This window comes from Lactuca virosa, chromosome 5 (assembly GCF_052849685.1).
Source record: "Lactuca virosa cultivar CGN04683 chromosome 5, Lactuca_virosa_CGN04683_v6, whole genome shotgun sequence".
Classification (NCBI taxonomy): Eukaryota; Viridiplantae; Streptophyta; class Magnoliopsida; order Asterales; family Asteraceae; genus Lactuca; species Lactuca virosa.
Window position 1 is genome coordinate 307,380,689 of NC_136430.1, and position 22,751 is coordinate 307,403,439.

At 40.4% G+C, this 22,751-nt stretch overlaps 1 protein-coding gene and 1 pseudogene across 1 annotated transcript; one reads left to right on the forward strand and one right to left on the reverse strand.

Moving 5' to 3' along the window:
* LOC145113040 (disease resistance protein RPV1-like) overlaps nucleotides 1-18,305 on the forward strand; it is a 30,301-nt pseudogene extending 11,996 nt beyond the window's left edge.
* Nucleotides 18,306-18,607: 302 nt separating this feature from the next.
* On the reverse strand, nucleotides 18,608-22,523 carry LOC145115730 (PPR repeat protein). Its single transcript, XM_079052086.1, has 3 exons — nucleotides 19,355-22,523; nucleotides 19,112-19,239; nucleotides 18,608-18,824 (listed from the first exon to the last, which is right to left on the reverse strand). Exon 1 carries the CDS (start codon nucleotides 22,463-22,465, stop codon nucleotides 19,472-19,474), a length of 2,994 nt encoding a protein of 997 aa, XP_078908212.1. The 5' UTR covers nucleotides 22,466-22,523; the 3' UTR covers nucleotides 18,608-18,824; nucleotides 19,112-19,239; nucleotides 19,355-19,471.
* Between the last annotated feature and the right edge of the window lie 228 nt (nucleotides 22,524-22,751).

Below are 22,751 nucleotides of genomic sequence, written 5' to 3' on the forward strand. Positions count from 1 at the left end.
ATCAAGAATTAATTTAGAATTAATTAAGTGATCAAAAGATAACTAATTAAATATATGGGTAGATTATGTAAATCTTCCATATCTTATATAGTGGGCTAAGAGGCTCCATGGATTATCAAGTTGGGTTCCACCCATAGGATGCTCCATGGAGGCTCCATGGGAGTTACAAACCCATGGGTCATGGAAATGAAGAGTCATGCCACATTAGGGTTTACATGGTGTAACCCTAGATGTGACACACTATATAAGCAACATGTTCTCCACCAAAATCGGCGAAACTAAGAAACAAGAGGGCTAGAGCCGATTTTGCAAGTGTAAGATTCTCTCAAAGTTTACTCCTTTGCATTTGGTGTTGTGTGAAGCATTTGAGGCATCACACTTGGGGTGCTAGGCTCACAAGGTTTCAAGGATCATAAGCAACAACAAGGTAAGTTATTCTATCTTTCATGCAAATTAAAATTTGTTCCCCATGTATGCTAGATAGGAATATAACCTTGGAATTCAACTTTGCATGATAATTAGACAAACATAGATCCAAGGTTATTAGGGTTGCATGTACACTTAGGAAGTGTTAGAATGCTCAAAACCCATCAGTGGTGTCAGAGCCTAGGTTTGTTTGTTGTTTTTTGTGTGCAAACAGCTTGAAAAAAATCGTTTTTCTGTTTTCTGCTCGTATGAAAGTTTGCACATTTGTTGCTGGAAATGGACTAGAAACATTACCCTAAACTGTTTTGATGTTTTAAAGTTTGTTTTAGATGGTGTAATGTTTATGCTAATCCATTTACAATGGCAATTATTAAAATTACAAGTTTTTTTTAAGTGTAATTTTTTGATTCTTGAAAGTAGGGGTGAGCAAAAACCGCACCGCAACTAAAATTAACCGTAAAAACCGCATAAACCGCAACCGATTAACCGCAACCATAATAAAAACCGATGGTGAGGTTTTCTGTTTTTCAAAAACCGCAAGTTTGCGGTGCGGTGCGGTTATTAGTTTTCAAAAAACCGCAAAAAAACCGCACCGCACCGCATATATTATATACAACTTTTTTATTAATTATTAATATATTAAATATTAAAAATAAGACAAGTTTCATGGATGAACGATTGATAAAATACTAGAAGATAAAAATGTTGGTTTTTTGTGATGTTTAACTTTGAAATATGGTGAAATTAGACAATTTTAATATATTCATTGTTAATTACTATTGATTTGACGTTTTTAAGATATTAGTTGCTTGTGATATAAGTTAATTGTCTTATACCTTATGGTTTTTTTTATTATTACAAGTAATATGTTTGAACTCTTAAAGTCGTTTGAGCTCCAAACTGTGGTTAAAACCACACAAAATAACCACACCAAATCCATGCGGTTAATAACCGCAACACAGAAAAAACAAAACCGCACCGCAAAAATAACCGCCTAACCGCACCGCAAAAATAACCGCACCAAGCGATTTTGAAAATGGATTAACCGCATTTGTGGTTAGTGGTGAGTTTTTGACTAATAACCGCACCGAACCGCACCGCGCTCACCCCTACTTGAAAGTGTTCATATTCATGTTCTTGAACTTATGAAGATTAGATGATCATAGGAATTGTTTGTAACCTTCATGGTAGTTTAATTCATGATCATAATGTGTTTTAATGGAGTCCATAACTTGTCCTCAAGTTATGGAAAACCAAAAGTCTCACTTTTATTAAAGCCATTAAAAGAACACAAGAGTTATAAAAATGAAGAGTCTTCATTTTTATTACTCAATTAATTCATAAGTTATAAGAAATGAAAAGTTTTGGAAGTTTACAAAACTTTCCCTCAAGTTTTGGAACATGTAAAGTCTTGATTAAAACTTTAGTTCCAACCCTTAGAATTTTAAAAGTTAAAATTCAACCCTTATACTTTATAATATTATAAGTTACTAATATATATATGTATAACGTCAAGTCGTCTTACCACAAGTACGCCTCATTCATGAAGTCGGTCTATAAGGGGGGTATAAGGTTGTTGCCTATAAAATGGCAACTTAATGGGTGTCCACTCTCACCCACCGCTTCCTTGATCGGTGGAGGGTCGTTAGCCGAACGGGTAAGACAAGGACTTATAAATTCTCATTAAAAGTATGATGAATATTATAAAGTAACTAAATGCTTTTATTAAATTCTCAATCTTAGTTACTTTAGGAAAATGTGAATAAGGTGCTAATCCATGAAATTACACTTTACACTTTGTTTAAGTCGTTGGTGGAGCGTGTGTGGTTAACCGGCACACTAACTTGGACTTAACAAGGTAGGTAAAGGGTGACTTAAGGTTTACCATAGCATCGGTGGAGTGTGTGTGGTTTACCGGCACATCGATTGAGTGATAAACCTTGAGGGTACCAAGTGATTTGCATGGTTACTTCACACCTCGTTTTGTGATCCTCGGTATCCCAGTCACAAAACTTGGAGGGCACACTCGAGATTGAAACATGCCTTTGAAAAGTTCATTGAATCTCAAAAGAATCTAGGAATTTCTAAGAACCAATTAAAAACCTAATATTTATATTTCGTTTTTCATGGTGGAAATTGGTGAATCGTCATTCACCTACCTTTCAAATATGTTATAGCTTGGATTACGGCATACCTCTTCTAAGTTATAATATATTGTGATTGGATTCTAGCCTTAATATTACATTTGGGTGTTTTATTAAGGACTCTCTTAATATCTAAACTAATCTTGTTCTCTTCTTTCAGATGTCTTCAAACAATGCTGCTTCTGGCTCTAATCCTAATGGCTCCTTTACCCTTATGAACTTGTGTGGGAAAGTCACTTTTGATGGATCCAACTTCAATGAATGGATCAGAAACATCAGGATGATTACCCGCTACGAGGACAAAGAATATGTCCTTGACAAGGAGCTTAAGGAGATTGATGAGACCACTGCAACTCCCCAGGAGATCGCTGACTTCCGGGCACATGAAAGGGATGCTACAAAAGTGGCATGCATCATGTTGGCCACCATGACAGCGGAACTCCAAAAGTCCTATGAGGACTTCTACCCTTTTGAAATGCACCAAGATCTGATGGAAAGATACCATCAAAGTGCACGACAAGAGAGGTATGAAATCATATGCTCTATCATAACAACCATGATGAAGGACGGGGAATCCGTCACGAGCCACATGCAGAAAATGCAAAGGTATGTGGATCGGTTGCTAAAGCTTAATGTGAACTTCCCTGAGGAGCTTGCAATAGATATCATTTTGCACTCCTTACCATCGTGCTATGATCAATTCCGCATGACATATCACATGAATAAGGAAGAGGTCACACTCAGCAAACTTCAGGGACTCCTCAAGACCGCAGAAACAGGTCTTAAGGGTAAGTCGGTTGTTAACACTCCTACTCCAAACTCTGCCCCGGTTTTGGCAATCGGGAAAGGTAGAGGGAAGAAGAGGAAGAGCTCTTTGAAGGGTACCAAGGCTAGGACCCTTGATGGCTCTTCTTCAAGTGGAACCAAGAAAGGTTTTGTCACTCCTTCTTCTGACCCTAAAGAGGCTGAATGCTTCTATTGCCATGAAAAGTCACATTGGAAGCGGAACTGCCCAAAGTACCAGCAAGATGTGAAGGATGGGAAAGTTAAACCCAACCATGCAGGTATTTACACTATCTTATCTAATAACTCACCCCATTCTAACTCTTGGGTCCTTGATACCGGTTGTGGTATTCATATCTGTTCTGATTTGCAGGGACTAAGAAGAAGTGAGAATGTGGAGCATGGAAGAATAAACTTAATCATGGGGAATAGGAAAGCTTTACCTGTCACCAAGATTGGAGTTTATACTTTATCGCTAAGTAGTGGGTTTAGTTTAGATTTGAATAAATGTTGTTATTCGCCAGAAATGGCAAGAAATATTATTTCCTTTCATGCATTGTAAAAACAAGGTTTCACCTTTTCATTTGATAATGAAGTTGGTTCGATTAATGCTTTCTTTAATAATGTTCTTTATTTTAAAGCATTACCTTGTGATGGTATGTATGAAACTGTATCTGTGGTTGATAACTTAGGAAATAATGTATTGTGTATTGATTCTGTTAATGATAATAACTTGGATAAAGCATCATTATGGCATTGTCGTCTTGGACATATAAGCAAGAAACGCATAGGCCAACTCCAAAAGGATGGAGTATTGGAGTCATTTGACCTAAAGTCAGATGATAGTTGCGAATCATGCTTACTTGGAAAAATTACAAAGTCACCCTTCACAGGTTCTTGTAAGAGGGGTGAAGGTTTGTTGGATCTTATACACACGGATGTGTGTGGGCCCTTCAAACATGCCACAAGGGATGCTAATCGTTATTATTTGACTTTTACTGATGATTACAGTAGATATGGATATGTCTACTTAATCAAGCATAAGTCAGAGACTTTTGAGAGGTTTAAAGAGTTTAAACAGGAAGTCGAGAATCAATTGGGCAGGAACATTAAGATGCTTCGATCCGATCGAGGTGGTGAGTATCTTAGTTCAGAGTTCCTCGACTATCTTAGGGAATGTGGGATTGTCTCACAATTGACACCTCCCAGGACACCGCAGTTGAATGGTGTAGCTGAGAGGCGTAATCGAACCTTGTTGGATATGGTTCGTTCCATGATGAGTCGAGCTTCGCTACCAATCTCATTTTGGGGGTATGCCTTAGAGACTTCTGCCCATATCCTTAATCTAGTTCCCACAAAGAAAGTTGCCAAAACTCCTCATGAGATGTGGACTGGTAAAGTACCCAAACTAGACCACATTAAGATTTGGGGTTGCGAGGCTTTCGTGAGACGCGAGACTCATGATAAACTCGAACCTCGAAGTGAGAGGTGTATTTTCATCGGCTACCCACAGAAATCCTTTGGTTACCTCTTCTACAGACCTAGTGAGAATGTGGTCTTTATAGCTAGGAGGGCTTTCTTTCGAGAGAGAGAGAGTTCATAAGCCATGGAGACAGTGGGAGGCAAGTTGACCTTGAAGAAATTCAAGAGTCAAGTGGTGAAGGAACTTCAAACCCTAGCACTCAACTTTAGGAGGAAACTCCTGTTGAGCCAATTGACAAGTCTGTACCTCTGAGGCGTTCCACAAGGGTTAGGAATGCACCTGAGCATTACTATGGATTCCATATTACTACGGAAGGTGATACACTTATCAGTGATGAGACACTGATAGGTCTGGATGAACCTAACAGTTACGCGGAAGCCATGGCAGGCCCTGAGTCAGCCAAGTGGAAAGAGGCAATGGACAGCGAGATACAGTCCATGTATGACAATCAAGTTTGGAACTTGGTTGAGAATGTACCAGGTCGTAAGACTGTAGGGTGCAAATGGATCTTCAAGAAGAAGACCGACATGGATGGTAATGTACACACTTATAAGGCACGACTGGTTGCAAAGGGTTTCTCACAAACTCCGGGAGTTGATTATGATGAGACCTTTTCTCCAGTGGCCAAGATTAAGTCTATTAGGGTTCTGTTAGCCATAGCCGCATTTCATGACTATGAAATATGGCAAATGGATGTCAAAACCGCTTTCCTTAATGGAAAGTTGGCTGAGGATGTTTACATGATTCAGCCAGAGGGTTTTGTCAACGCAGAGTACCCTAATAGAGTGTGTAAGCTTGAGAAATCCATTTATGGGCTAAAGCAAGCACCTCGCAGATGGAATCTTTGCTTTGATGAGAAAGTCAAAGAATTTGGCTTTTCTAGGAGTGAAGATGAATCTTGTGTATATGTCAAGGCTAGTGGGAGTATAGTTAGCTTTTTGGTATTGTATGTGGATGACATACTACTCATAGGAAATGACATCCCAACTATGCAGGAAGTTAAGTCTTGGCTTGGGAAGTGTTTCTCTATGAAGGACCTAGGAGAAGCTGCCTATATTCTAGGGATAAGGATCTTGAGAGACCGGAGTAAAAGACTAATTGGACTTAGTCAGAGTACCTACTTGGATAAGGTGCTGAAGAGATTCGGCATGCAGGACTCCAAGAAAGGAGAGTTACCCATCCAGAGTAACGCCAGATTGAGTAAGACACAAAGCCCTAGTACTGAGGCTGAGATAGAAGAAATGAGTCGAATACCTTATGCTTCGGCTGTAGGATCGATCATGTATGCTATGACGTGTACTCGACCTGATGTAGCCTTTTCTTTGAGCATGGTTAGCAGGTATCAGGGGAACCCTGGCAAGGCATACTGGACTGCGGTAAAGAATATCCTCAAGTACCTACGGAGGACTAAGTACTGGGTCCTTACCCTTGGTGGGAGTGAAGACTTGAGAGTTGTAGGGTATAGTGATGCTAGCTTTCAGACTGATAGGGATAATTTCCGCTCTCAGTCAGGCTGGGTCTTTACCTTAAATGGAGAAGCAATTTCTTGGAAGAGTTCCAAGCAAGAGACAGTGGCTGATTCAACTTGCGAATCAGAGTATATAGCAGCTAGCGAGGCAGCATAGGAGGCGATATGGCTGAAGAACTTCATTGGAGACCTTGGAGTTGTACCAGCTATTAAAGAGTCAATGGAAATTTTTTGTGATAGTGAAAGTGCAGTTGCCTTAGCCAATGAACCAAGGGATCACGGGAGATCCAGACACATCGACAGAAAATACCATTTCATCAGACATCGAATAGAAGAATGACTCCTCGTGGCAAAGAGGGTATCATCGGATGAGAATCCAGCAGATCCCCTCACGAAGGGACTGACTCGGGTTAAGCATCTCCAACATGCTCGGAGCATAGGGCTGAAGGATGATATTAGATTTAGTAGTTAGATAACCTTGAAATTTGTAAAGTGTAATTGACATTAGATGATGAATAAAAGATGTTTTATTTATGAGTAAAGTGTTGCTATCTCTTGTCGATCGTTTACTATATTTCTTTTGCATGTTTTGACTTCCAGAATAATTATGTTTGGTATATCATATTATTCGAACCTCCACAGTCGGTCATATGTCGGAAGTAGGTATGAATCAAGACTGTCATGATTGGTTGCAGAGGTCTAAGTTGTTGGACATGGCTACAACACTCATGAGTGCTCATAAGTTCTGAGCATTGGATTCAACCCACGCTCACTGGAATCACTTCATGGAATTTATCTCGAGTGATCGTGAGACGGTAATATCATATAAGTCTTCAAACCTAGAGATATGATTTGTTACTTATGAGTTGGTTATGCATTGATTGTACGTTAACGCATTGGTAACTCGATGTTATAAAACGTGCTTTTGTGTATAATTCAATGAGTGGTAGAACAAACATATGAGTCGAAGTTTATCTGTTCCTTCTTGGATTAGAAGCTGATATCTGGGCCCCTCGATGATTTTGTTTTGACCTATGTACCGGGCCCGGTCAGAACTAAGTTGATGTGTTCAATTAAGTTCTTTGTCAAACAAATCGGAAATCGGGAAACAAACTGCTGGACAATAAGTAAGACATTGTTCCATGTATTTGTCCGGCTGATATCTAGAACAGAGGATTATATGATCACTTATCTTAAATGGCGTATCATCATCTTCTCAGTTCCGAGAGACCTTGAAAGAGCTACAATTGCCGATCGGTTCCTGAAGTATTGCAGTTATAGTTATTAGACTTATCCAAGTGGGAGACTGTTGGATAAGGTGTATAAGTCCATAACTATTTCTGGTATGTACTTGACCCGACCCGGCATGGTCCATTTGGGTTGCATGGCACCATGCAATTGGATAAACTAAAATGAGAGAAATAACATTTATGGTTTATTAATATATTATAAGTTCTAATATATTAATAATATTATTTAATTAGTTTGATCAAGAATTAATTTAGAATTAATTAAGTGATCAAAAGATAACTAATTAAATATATAGGTAGATTATGTAAATCTTCCATATCTTATATAGTGGGCTAAGAGGCTCCATGGATAATCAAGTTGGGTTCCACCCATAGGATGCTCCATGGAGGCTCCATGGGAGTTACAAACCCATGGGTCATGGAAATGAAGAGTCATGCCACATTAGGGTTTACATGGTGTAACCCTAGATGTGACACACTATATAAGCAACATGTTCTCCACCAAAATCGGCGAAACTAAGAAACAAGAGGGCTAGAGCCGATTTTGCAAGTGTAAGATTCTCTCAAAGTTTACTCCTTTGCATTTGGTGTTGTGTGAAGCATTTGAGGCATCACACTTGGGGTGCTAGGCTCACAAGGTTTCAAGGATCATAAGCAACAACAAGGTAAGTTATTCTATCTTTCATGCAAATTAAAATTTGTTCCCCATGTATGCTAGATAGGAATATAACCTTGGAATTCAACTTTGCATGATAATTAGACAAACATAGATCCAAGGTTATTAGGGTTGCATGTACACTTAGGAAGTGTTAGAATGCTCAAAACCCATCAGTAAGTCTGCGGGTGTAGCCGTAGCATTCACTAGCAGCCAGATAGTGTTAGAGTGTTGTAAGTCTGCGGGTGTAGCCGTAGCATTCACTAGCAGCCAAATAGTGTTAGAGTGTTGTAAGTCTGCGGGAGTAGCCGTAGCATTCACTAGCAGCAGATAATGATAAAGTGTTGTAAGTCTACGGGTGTATCCGTAGCATTCACTAGGTTATTAGATAGCGTGAGAGCGTCGTTAGGACGCGGGAAGGACAATAGTACCCACCAGTTCGGGTATAACACTGAGGATATGGAAATTCACACATTGGATTTCGGAGTTTCCCAGACGGATTAGACTTGGTTAAGCCAATGATAAGACTGTAGAAGCGCCACTACATAGAAGAGAGCAAAGAAGCAGTGGACTGCTTAAGGTCATTTATGACATAAGGCTACCAATGGTCATGTAGCAGTCACTTTTAGCCTTGGGTTTGGTGACGTCAGGATTCGACATATGGACTCGATCAGTTAGATCAGAAAGTTATTAGAGCCTCAGTGGCATGGTAACTAGTGGCAGCTAGTTCTAGAGAAGGAATTTGTTCAGAAGTCGTGTGAGGCGACTAAGTAGGGAGTCCTTTGGCTCCGCAATCGGGCTGGAAACCGGTATTTTAGATGATTGGCGAATCAGTTGAGACCAGGAAGGACTAGATATAGATTTGGGGAAGCAGCCATGTGGCAACATACTGCTTCAGGCAGTTCAGTGTTCGTACAGTTTCAGTGTTTGGGTAGTGTTAGTAATTGTGTTTAGGTTGCAAGTGCGGATAGAATAGCTGGTTGAAATGGATAGTGACAAGTCACTCACAGTGGAAATAGCTGAGCATTGGCCAAGTATAAGTGAATCACAGGGATAATGGAGTGGTGATTCTGTTTTTCTAGTGGGAGCCTTGAGTTATCAGGAGATGGGTAGGCAGCTGAGAGACAAGAGGACCGAATTCGGCAATAATGACCTAGTATGAGTGGTCTGTCAGGGATTCAGAGCATCTCGGGACATCAGGGTCCAGAGGAAGTAGACGTGAACTTGTTGCGAGGGATTAGTTCGCCTGCAGATGTTAGGGCTTTGTGACGATTGGTCACAGCTACCCTGAGAAGGTTAGGGTGCGCCCAGGATGGTGACCATGTTACTTGAGTAGTTAGTGTGTAAGGTATGATAATGAGTGATTTCGAGGACGAAATCTAATTTAAGTGGGGGAGAGTTGTAACAACCCGTTTATAAAATAAATAAATAAATGTATAGAAGCCCTAAAATGAATAATAATTGAGCAAGGCGTTAATTTTGAGGAGTTAAAGGTCATAATTATAGAAGGTGGGGGTTAAAATGTAAGTTTTGGGTTAGTTTCGTAAATAGTTATGAAGGCAAGGGCTCCGTGGTAATTATTGGGACTTAATTTGAAAAGATTTGAAGGCTTAGGGGGCTGAATGGTAATTTCAGGACCTATTATGAAGAGATTCTTGAAGTCAGGGGCTGTTTGGAATATGTTGGATTTAAATTGAAAGAGATTTCCAAAGCCAGGGTTAAATGGGTAATTATGGACTCATTTTGAGAGAAAAGAGGGAAGGAGGGGTCGATTATGTCATTATGGAAAGGAGTTTAGAGGGGCACCGGGTATATAACCCTTATGTGAACCCTAACCCTAAGGGGAGAGTTCAGCCACCATGTGTGGAGTCAGCCGCCCCTCCCTTCGTTCATCGTTCCGATCAGTCGGGTTAGCCGATGTCGTCATCACCGTAGAAGCCCTGTTCCAGCCGCCGCCTCCGTTGCCGACGATGACAAGCTCGACTGCCGGTGCTACTGTCGTGGTTTGAGGAAGCAACTCCCACCGGCGGGTGCGAGTTTTCCAGTCGCCATTTGGCCGTGCTTTTCCGACCAGCCGAGCCACCGAGCGCAACAACTTTATCTCCGTACGAGGGCAGTCGACGGCGTGGTTTTCGAGTCTGTGTGCGTCGCCATTGTTCCGCCATCCTCCTCCTTCTTCTTTTTATGTCGTTGCTCATAGTACGGCTCGACTGTTCTGGCGTCGTTCTGACCACCCTTTGCCATCGTTTTCCCAATAGACGAGTGGCCGCCGCCACTCCGAGCAACTGATGTGCGACGCTGCTGCCGCCTCTCCGGGGTTCTGTCATCGCCAAGCACCACCAGGTGGTGGTTGTGTTACTTATCTGAGCATAGGGGTGGGTGTGTGTTATTTCAGTGATGTATGATTGGGATTGTTTGACCGGAAAATTGAGAAAGGGCAACCGCCACCACCGTGAGGTGGTGGTTGCCGCCACGAGCCACCGCCGGCCACCGCTAGGGTGGCTGTGTGTGTGTGTGTGTTAGTTAGTGTGTGTGTGTGTGTTTATGTTTGAATTAAAAATTGTAATTGTAATTAGCAAAATGAATAATAAAATAATAGTAACCACCACTGTAAGGTGGTGGCCGCCGCCGTGAGCCGCCATGGACCGCCACTACCCGAGGTGGTAATGGGTGGTGCCCCTCAAGCAAACCCTAATTGACCTAGCAAAACCCTAATGGGCTTAAGGATTAGTTTTGGGCCTATTGGGCCATGTTTGGGTGAAAACCCTAATTAGGGTTTAGAAAACCCTAATTGTGAGTAGTTGGGCCTTGGACTTATTGGACCCACCTTTGGGCTATTGAGATTGGATTGTGTATTAAGCCCAAATCACTCCATATCACTTATCTAGTAAAGTAAAGGACTTAATGGATTAAGTCCTTAATGGGTTAAGTAAGAAACACTTAACCCTAGTTATCATTTTATGTGAAACCCTAATTTCACTTGGGCTTTGTGTTGGTCCATCCAAGAACAAGCAAATGGACTAGAATAATTTAATGGGCTTTAGGGTAAGGTCCATAGGAGGGTGTGGGCCCATATTGGAAAATTGGGCCATAGATGGGCCATAGTTTGGGCCTAGATGGCTGTATGATATTGGGCCCTTAGAATGAGATATGTTGGACTGGACTGAACAATTGGGCCTTAAGAGAAGTCCATGTAGAGGTTTGGGCCCAATTTGGAAAGTTGGGCCATATGTTGGGCTTTGATCCCTAGTTGACTTTGGGCCTATGGATTGGGCCTTGGGCTTGGGTAAGCCAAGCTAGGGGTAATGTAGTAATTATCCAAAGTATGTATTTATAGTTATGTGTTAGAACCCAATTATTAATTGGGTGTTATTTTGGTATTGACAGTTCGGGAATCTGTCATCCAGCAGCTAGGGTTGAGTCTGCGGGACTTCAGCAGTGTGGGATTGTGTCTACGGGACTTCAGCAGTGTGAGGTGAGTTTCTTTCCAGTAGAAACGGGTCTACGGCCACAATGTCGGCCCGTTTAGATGATAGTAGTTCCGGACTTCGGTCCGATGTCGGGCGGGGCCCGATGCAGTAGTATGTATGCTTGATGTCTTCGTGATTCATGCATGTTGTGATATGTGTATTATGATCCGGACTTCGGTCCGATGTCGGGCAAGCCCGATACAGTATGTGATTATGCTATATGTTCATGTTATGTTATGTTCAGTTTATTCCGGACTTCGGTCCGATGCCGGGCGGGGCCCGATGCAGTGGGCGGGGCCCAAGTTATTCCGGACTTCGGTCTGATTTCGGGCGGGGCCCGATGCAGTGGGCGGGGCCCAAGTTATTCCGGACTTCGGTCTGATGTCGGGCGGGGCCTGATGCAGTGGGCGGGGCCCAAGTTATTCCAGACTTCGGTCTGATGTTGGGCGGGGCCCGATGCAGTGGGCGGGGCCCAGATCATGCCGGACTTCGGTCCGATGTCGGGCGGGGCCCGATACAGTGGGCGGGGCCCAATATGTGTTATTTGTGTTATTGTATGGTATGTGGTAGTTTGGGGAGCTCACTAAGCTTCGTGCTTACGGTTTTCAGTTTTGGTTTCAGGTACTCAGTTTTCAAAAGAGGAGCTCGAGAAGATTGCAGTGCACACACCATTTGTTCAGCCTGGGATGTTTATACTCTGATATATTTGACAGTTGCTATGATATTTTGAGATACATTGTTTATGATTCTTATATGACGTTCGATGAATATGGTTTTATTACTAATTTAAAACGAAATTTTCAGACTATATTTTTGGGACGTTTCACAATGTGCTCTTCCAACGACTCAGAGTACACCACAATGTCGTCCAAATACACCACAACAAATTTATCCAAGAAGGGATGGAAGATCTTATTTATTAAGGTGCAAAATGTGGCAGGTGCGTTGGTTAATCCAAAGGGCATGACTAAGAACTCGAACGATCTGTACTAGTTATGCATGTCGTCTTTGGTTCATCGCCGACTGCAATACGTACTTGCCAATATCCGGATCTCAGATCTAGCTTCGAGAACCATCGTGCCTTTACTAGTCGGTCGAAAAGATCTGCTACTATAGGAATGGGGTATTTGTTTTTCACCGTTACTTTGTTTAATGCTCGGTAGTCGATACACATTCTCAAGCTACTGTCATACTTCTTTTGGAACAACACCGGTGCTCCGAACGGGGCCTTTGAAGGCCTTATGAATCCGGCGTCTAGTAGCTCTTTCAATTGTTTCCTAAGTTCTTCCAACTCAAGGGGATCCATTCGATAAGGCCCCATGGTTGGTGGTCTTGCTCCTGGTTCCAATTCTATCTCATGATCTACCTCTTGCCTAGGAGGTAGCTTCTTTGGCAACTCTGGCTGCATCACATCTTTGAATTCTTCAAGCACATTCTTTATCTCTGTGGGTACTTCTGTTTGGGACGTGTGGTCGTTCTCTTTGAGTGTCACCAAGAAAGTCATTTCACCTTTTCAGAGTCCCTTATTAAGTTGCATGGCTGATAGGGTTCGCGACTCTGTCTTGTTCCTTTCTATGGGTATAATATGTATTGTCGAACCCTTAGTTATACTCATGGTTTGTTCTTCAAACGAGAAAGGGCGTACCTCGTCTAGGAATTCCATTCCTAGCACTAGTCGATAATCATCCATGGTCATTATTGTTAAATCGACTGTGCCTTTCCATCCTCCAATCTCGATCGGAATTCCATGAGCAACTCCCAAGGATAGGTTCGGACGGAGAGTTTACTGCTTTCAACCAACCGATCTCTTTCGTATATTGAATATTAATCTTCTTGACCTCATTTTCGGATAGGAAGTTATGAGACGCACTTGTGTCAATCAGGGCTTTAACATGTTCTTCGTTCAGCTTGGCATTGACGAACACTAGACCACGTCCCTTTTTTCTGTTTTCCTTTTCCGTCTCAGTTTCTTCTTTAGCCACAGAGTTGAGGAGTCGCATTGAGCTTAACTGGGCTTCTTCACTTTCATCTTCAAATACCATGGCGTTGAAGCTTTTCTTCTTTGGACAGCCCCTGATTAGATGGGTCCGTCACATAGATAACACTTCACCTCCTTTCGGGGTCCTGTTTCAACCCCTTTCCTTTGAAAGTTGAGGGTTTGGCAACAGGCCTATCATCCCTTTGTGGTGATCGTGGTGTGGGTTTATCTCCCCCACTTGTCCTTCTGGCCGGAGCATCTCTTTGAAAGCCCATAAGGTCTTCCACCACAGCTATTGCTTCGTCAACATATTGGACGTTCCTCTTTTTAAGCTCATTGCAAGCCCAAGATTGTAGTCCGTCTTGGAAGTAAAACAGCTTATCCTTTTCCTGTAGGTTAGGTAGTTCGAGCATCAAAGCGGTGAATTTTGCCACGTAGTCTTTAATTGACCTGGCATGCTTGAGTCCTCGAAGTTTCTTCATGGCTACGTCTTCAGCATTGTGAGGACAGAATTGCTTTTTGAGTTGCTTCTTAAACTCTTCCCATGTATCTATGACGTAAAGACCTTTCTCAATGTCCCCATGCTTCCGCCTCCACCATAGAGCGGCATTTTCACATAAGTAAAGGACGGCCGTGTCTATCTTAGACTTGTCGTCCTTACTCCGATAGCGTTGAAATAGCATTCTAGGGACCAGAACAATTCATCGAGTTGTTTATCTCCCCCACTTGTCCTTCTGGCGGGAGCATCTCTTCGAAAGCCCATAAGGTCTTCCACCACAGCTATTGCTTCGTCAACATATTAGACGTTCCTCCTTTTAAGCTCATTGTAAGCCCAAGATTGTAGTCCGTCTTGGAAGTAAAACAGCTTATCCTTTTCCAATAAATCAGGTAGTTCGAGCATCAAAGCGGTGAATTCTGCCACGTAGTCTTTAATTGACCCGACATGCTTGAGTCCTCGAAGTTTCTTCATGGCTACGTCTTCAGCATTGTGAGGACGGAATTGCTTTTTGAGTTGCTTCTTAAACTCTTCCCATGTATCTATGACGTAAAGACCTTTCTCAATGTCCCCATGCTTCCGCCTCCACCATAGAGCGGCATTTTCACATAAGTAAAGGACGGCCGTGTCTATCTTAGACTTGTCGTCCTTTACTCCGATAGCGTTGGAATAGCATTCTAGGGACCAGAACAATTCATCGAGTTGTTTATCTCCCCCACTTGTCCTTCTGGCCGGAGCATCTCTTCGAAAGCCCATAAGGTCTTCCACCACAGCTATTGCTTCGTCAACATATTGGACGTTCCTCCTTTTAAGCTCATTGTAAGCCCAAGATTGTAGTCCGTCTTGGAAGTAAAACAACTTATCCTTTTCCTGTAGGTCAGGTAGTTCGAGCATCAAAGCGGTGAATTCTGCCACGTAGTCTTTAGTTGACCCGACATGCTTGAGTCCTCGAAGTTTCTTCATGGCTACGTCTTCAGCATTGTGAGGACAGAATTGCTTTTTGAGTTGCTTCTTAAACTCTTCCCATGTATCTATGACGTAAAGACCTTTCTCAATGTCCCCATGCTTCCGCCTCCACCATAGAGCGGCATTTTCACATAAGTAAAGGACGGTCGTGTCTATCTTAGACTTGTCGTCCTTTACTCCGATATCGTTGAAATAGCATTCTAGGGACCAGAACAATTCATCGAGTTGTTTAGGATCACGCGTACCTCCATACTTCAGCGGTTTGGGTGCTTCCGTGTGTGGTGTAGCTTTCACAATAGCTCCTCCAGCAATAGTCGCCTTGCATAAATTTACTTCAGCTTCCAAAGTACATATCTTCTCGCGCAACTCATTTCGCAAGGTGTTGATCAATCCAAGGACTTCTTCCTTGATGATCTTGATGGACTCCTTTATTCCATCACCCGTGTCGTTAATATCAGCAATGGACTGGTCGACGGTATCCTTCCATTCAAGGATCTCACCGACGTTAATCTCTTCCCTTGTAAGCTTGTTTTCGAAGCTTGCCAGGGCTTCTATTGACTGGTCCCTCTTCTTGGACTTTCTTCCTTTCTCTTCGACGACCGGGGGCACATTGGCTACTTCACCACTTCCTCCTTCCATAGCTACAATCTCTTGCTTGCAAGAACTCTGGGCTCTGATACCACGTGTCACGGGACTACTCGATCACCGTGTGCCACTTAGTGTTTCTCCTACTAAGTCAGGCTTACTACGCTTCCTTAACGATGTACTAACAACTTGGAAAGCAAGAGACAAGGATTGAGAATTACTACAAATGAAAGAGAGCTTCTATTATACGAGTTCAAGAGAATACAAGGCAACTTCCGATAATCTTGGAACAAATGGCTACACCCCTATTTATAGGGTCATTACACTTCCTCATTGGAATATTCTAGATGCTACTACCTATTTCTTTATACAAGACTATTCTAGAATAATCTATCTATCTAGATATTTACATGTTTACATGGTTCTATAAAGATCAAGATAAATCTTCGATGTCCTAGAGAATTCTAAGACGCTCTAGGATATTCCGGCTCAAACTAGCATACTCCACCAGCTTCTCGAGTACTCCGGAAAATTCTAGATACAGTCTGTGACACTGTGGTTGGGATCAAGAATCTAACGGATAGATGTCTATTGTATGTTGAATATGGGAGAGTGAAGATGCATCAGTTAATCAAGGAGATGGGACGAGAAATTGTTCGCTAGGAATCACCAAAGGATCCTGGAAAAAGAAGTAGACTGTGGCATCATGACGACTGTTTCAATGTGTTGCAAGACCATGCCGTATGTTTAGAAAGCCCTTTTCTATATAATCACTTTATTTATATTTATAGTAGCCATAGTTAACCGTTTTTAAATTTCTCATTTAGGGTACAAAAAAAGTAGAAGGACTCATGTTTAATATGCAAAAGATTGAGGAAGCTGAATCAACTTCATCTGCAACGATGAATCCAGAGACGCGTGGCTTTGAAGAATATGATCATGGCAAAAAAGTAAATGGAAATAAGGCAAATTTCGAAATTGGTGCGCTGGAAAAAATGAAGAACCTAATGCTACTTCAACTAAACCATGTAACATTTTATGGGAAATGCAATAAGTTGCCAAAAAAATTACGATTACTGAGTTGGCATGGATTTTCTCTAAAAGCTATACCAGGTGATAGTTCTTTAGAGAAGTTGGTTGTTCTTGACATGAGTTACAGCAAATTAAAGTGCGTTTGGGATGACTTCAAGGTATATCTTAATCCGTTGCCTATCACATTGTTACTTAATAACATGTTTATATGGAAAGCTAGCTGTTAATTATATAATTGTGGTTTCCCATGTCACAATTTATTGGATCCCTAAAAATCCTTAATCTTAGCTATTGCATTGAGCTAATTGAGACCCCTGATTTCCATGGACTCCCTGGTCTGGAGAGTTTGATCCTGAAAGGTTGTTTGAGTTTAATCAAGGTTGGTGAATCGATTGCATACCTTAAAGAACTAGTCTTGTTAGATCTAACCAACTGTAGAAGCTGAAGAGATTTCCCATGCTTACCTAGCTCTCTTGTATCACTTCAAATGTCTGGTTGCCCAAACCTTGATGTTCTTGGATGGGTTCAATGCTTGGATTCAGTTTCATCATTTTCTTTTTTGGATGATATGGATGTCTCAAATTGCAATCTCTTTGACAATTGTTTCCCAAATGACTGGAGTAGTCTGGTTTCGCTCTGGTCTTTGAATATAGATGGCAACAATGTAACTTCTTTACCAAAATGTATTCAAACCCTACCTAGAATTACAAGGCTTCATGCTAGGGATTGCTCAAAAATCAAATCAGTTATAGGTCTCCCGAAAACCATCAATGTATTGTATATCAGCAACAATAAGTCCTTGGAAAAAGTACAGCCTGGACAGAATTCAAGTATCGTACTGTACTGCCCCAACTGCCCAAAATTGTGTGACATGGAGGGTCGTTATATGGTTCAATCAATAGACAAAGTTGAGACAAAAATCATACGATATCTGGGGTTGACATTAGATCCTTGTGAAGGAATGGCGTTGGGTCTTCAGGTAGTTCTTCTATCTCTCTATTTCTCTTGTTTGCATATTTGTTTTATCGGCTAATGTTGAGAATTAATCAAAGCTAAATTACAAATGGTGTTTGTGTCATTCACAGGTGTTACATGAGTTTGGTATATTCAGCACATTTGTTCCAGAAAAATAAATCCCTTCCAGCTTTATGTATAAAGAACGAGGCCCACAAATTTCATTTAGAGTTCCTTGGCATCAAAATAGTTGGACAATAATTGGGTTTAATATGTGTGTCGTGCTTTCTCGATTAAGAGGATATGATTATGCTTATATGAATACTCAAGTATATAATAAGATGAAGAAACTTCGGTTGACATATAACATGGCTAGGAATAAAAAAAATCCGTAAGTATATGGAGCACATCGCATGGCTAAGCGTTTGGAGGTGTGGTAATTTGTTGGAGCCGGGAGATGAAATTGTTATAAGCATCACTACAGGAAAAGCACATCAATTTTATATCAAGATGATGAACAAGTTGAGGAGGATCATCATGTCGATGCATCTCATCAGATTTTGTGGACTGATAGAATGGATAAAGATATATCCAATTATGTTTGTGGTGATATGACACGTGTGTTCCAAAGCGATAACTGATGACTATTAAGTGTAACTAGCACGGAAATGATTAATGGAATAAATAGTAGCCTACTTTTGTTAATTAGTTTGCTTTAGCATCCTACTTTCATTTCTTCTTATTACTTCCGGTTGAAAAACAACATCAATGAAGAGGCAAAAATAAAATAAGTGCACCAACCCCTGTGACTAAAAATCTTTTGAAAATGTTTTTAAAAAGTAAAAAAAGCCTTATAGAATGCTACCATAGGAGATACTCTAGTGTAGAATATGTAGATAATTGGTAAGTTTCACACGAGAATAAAGTTTTTGGAATTGTATTGAATAACTGAGGAAGTAATCCTGAAGTGTCATTTTCTCAAATATTATTTATCCAGACAACACTGCATCCATACAGCAAGAAAAAACAAGAAACTGGAGGCAACAATGGTTTGTCATTTTCTCATCTCCTTTTTTTATATTGTAGGCACCAATGATGCTGCTAGACTTGAATCTCAAGCTTTGGCTTAGATACCTGAGACAAAATATAACAGGAAGGAAGTCATTCTTTTGTACTAAGTCAGAAAAATAAAAAAGTGTATCTAGCTATTAAAGAGAATCTAAAGAATATACACAAACCAGTGGTTTTAATTTTATTTAAAAATGTTGCAATCACAATCTTCGTAGCCTCGGTCTTTACAATAACCTATCCCTAACAACTTCCTAACCTAAAATGTGAACACTTTAACTATCTTACAAATGTAAGTATTCCTTAATTGCCATTTGGATCATTTTATTAAATTGGGGATTGGCTGTAATCACCTCAGCTCTAAACGGGATTCCAGTATCAAGATCAGGCTCTTTAGTCTTTACAGAAAAGATTATATCCATCATCTGACTTCTCTGAACAGGAATCTCACAAGGCAAGAACCCTTCCCTTTTAACAATGTCTGCATAAAAACAAATTTTTGAAAAGGAATAAGTTAACCATATATGCATAACAACAGATAATGGCGCTTCAATTTTAAGTAATGTATCAAGTTTGTGTTGAAAAAAAAGACATACATTCAGCAACATCTTTAGGATCTTCACCTAGGGGATACAACTCCAATCCAGCACTCAACTCTTTTTCTTCTTTTTTTTTGTCAACTGAAAACTTCACATCTTGAGTTCTTACAACAATCAACTCTTTTTTTTCTTTCTTTGTCTCTGAAAAACCAAAGTCATATACCTAATGGTACTCTCACATGGCTCAAAACCTTTCTCATTCATCTCATTTAACAACATTTTTACTTTATACTCATATGAATTCCTCAACGCGCTCTCCAGCTCAGCTCGCTTTGCTAACTTACACCACCCACTTATCAATATGTCATAAGTTGAAGAATTAAGAGGAACCATTTTCTCTTGCATCTCATTCATAAGCTCTCTTGCTTGAATCATCATTCCCACTTTAGCAAACTCACTTATAAGCACATTATAAGTACCAGTTTGAGGGACAAATCCTTTTGATATCATTTCACAATAAAACCTAATCGCTTCCCTCCTATTCCCAATCCTACCATACCCAGAAACCAAAATGTTATACACATCAGAATCAATCTCAAAACCTCTTTCCAACATGTCATCAACCAGTTTCAAAGCCTCTTTCATAAGACCACCCTTTGAAAGACCCCTAAGAAGGGTATGGTAAGTTGAAATATTAGGAGAGACTCCTTCAACCAACATATGTAAAAATGTATCAACAGCCTTTTTTAAATGGGAGCTTTTACAATACCCATTAATTAACACATTGTACGTAACAATATCAGGAGAAAAGCCGCTGCTTTTCATTTCTTGTAATGCTAATGTTGCTTTTCTTGTCATGCCTAGCCTGCATAAAGTGGTGATAAGGGCATTATAGACTTTTTGGCTCGGTTTAAGGCCCAAAGCTATAATACGGTCATGAATCAACAAAATATCGTCCCCTTTGTTACTTTTTGAAGCTGCATAGAGCATAAGTCTGTGAGTAGTGGAGCTAGGGTAAATCCGTAAACTTGCCATTTCATTCAACAAATCCATGGCTTCATCAATCTTTCCTGCTTCACAGAGTCCACCCACCATGACATTTGAAGTAATCTCATTGGGCACTAACCCTACACTCTTTATCTCTTTCCATAAACTTAAAGCATTGTCTATTTTACCCACCCTGCAATAGGCAGCAATGATTGTGTTAAATGTTTCAAGATTTGGTGACAACCCATGTTCTTTTATTCCATTATAAACAGATTCCACTTCATATTTCCCCAATCCCAATAGCCCATTTGCTATAACATTATAAGCAACAGCATCAAACTGCACATCTTTCTCAGTCATCTCTTCAACCATTCTACAAGCAGCTAACTCTTCACCAGCTTTAAAATAACCATCCATTAATGATGTATAATTAATAGAATCAGGAAATAGTCCTTTTGATATCATATTCTGAAAAAATAAACCAGCCTCATTCATTTTCCCTTTCCTTTTATAATTATTAACAAAAGCATCAAGTACAAAGTTGTTTTCCTCTAATCCGCACGATTTCATTTCCTCATAAAATCTGATAGCCACTTCTTCTTCTCCAGCCTTAAAATAGCCATCAATTAGGCTACAGTAAGTGAAAATATTTGGCATAACTCTCTCAACCACCATTTTTTCCAAGATTTCAAGAACTGCTTCACGCTTTCCAAATTTTAAAAAAACATTGATCAGAGCAGTGTATGTAATGACATTTGGCGAGACATTTTTGCCCTCCATTTCTTGAAGTGCAGACTTCACATTATCCAAATCTCCTGACTTGCAACGCCCGTCAATCAATGCAGAATAAGTGACACAATTTGGAACTAAACCAGAAGCTAAAAGACTTTTAAACATCATCTCAGCTTCATCAGGCCTTCCACTTTTAAATAGCCCATCCATCATAATGGTGAATACAACCACATCAAAAGAAATTCCACGTACCACCATTTGACTCTGTAGACCAAGGGGAACTGCTGCATTCCTTGACTTAAAGAACGAATGTAAAAACACAGAGTATGTTATATGATTAGGGTATATACCAACCCGTTGCATTTCCTTAAAAAGTGCTTGAGCATCATCAATCCTCCCATGCTTACAAAGGCCGTATATAAGAGAAGTGTAAGTGACTACATCATATGATAATCCATCCATGGCCATTTTCTCATACAAATTAAGAGCTTCTTCAAGTCCTTGCTGCTTTAAGTACCCATTGATAAGTGAAGTATATGTGATAGCATTTGGCTTTATATTCAGTTCCTCAAGAACCGACCCACCATTGTTTTGAGGTACCATAAGCTCATCAAAAAGACTTTTAGCCTGAGGAATATCCATCATCTTGCAGAACATGTCAATCAAAGTATTGTAAGTAACAACATTAGGGAAAGATTTTTCTTCCATCATCCTACTCAACATCTCAAGAGCAGCATTAACATTGCCAGCTTTAGAATACCCATGAATCAAAGTATTGAAACCAACTACATCCACATAACCAATTCCTTTATAACCAAACTGATCAAGAATCCATTCCAGATATCCCAAAAAACCTGTATCTATAAAACCCTTGACCAATATATTACAAGTAAATTCATCAAAAGTAAACCCCTTTTTAATCATCTCCGAACATAACCCAAATCCTTGGTCAACAAACCCGTATTTACAAAAACCCCATATCACAGTATTATAACTAACAACATCACATTCACCAAAACTAGTATCTCTTAGTAAATCTAAAGCTAATCCGACTCTACCCACTTTACATACAGAATGAAGTGCTATATTGCGAGTTGTAACATTTGGAGTAACACCACAAGAGATCATCTCCGAATAAACAAACCATACCTGAGAAACCATCCCTGAGTTGTTGAATTCTCGAAGGAGGCGGTTCCAAGATTGTAAGCTTTCAGGAACATAATTGTAATTTCGCATGGCACTGAAAGCATCTGCTGCTTTTGAGAGCCGGTTGCGAGAGAGTAATAGGTGGATTAGTGTGCAGAAAAACGAAGCATATAATCCTCCAGGTTTTGTTGTTTGTGAAGACGAGGAGAGAGGTCTAATGGACGTAAGGGATATGAGAAGAGGCCGAAGGAGGGTCTTGTCGCACTGCAACTGTTTGATGAAATGCCGCAACGAAGACCCCATCGAGAAGTTTTCAGGACGAGGAGTGTCGTTTTAGTAGGTGAGATACGCCGAATTTCTAGAAATTATATTTGGAAAGAAAAAGAAAATACAGCTTAACTTCATTTAACTAATACTTAAATATTTTGTGGTGTGACACCATGTTTTTCTACAAAATTTACCAAATTGGAAAACTGGAATCCAATTTGTTCCCACTTTCTTGGTTGTGTATAGTTTTTCAAAAGAATTTTCAGAAAATCGTATAGGATGTTATATACATTAGGCTATCAAGTATGCATACGAAGCATGG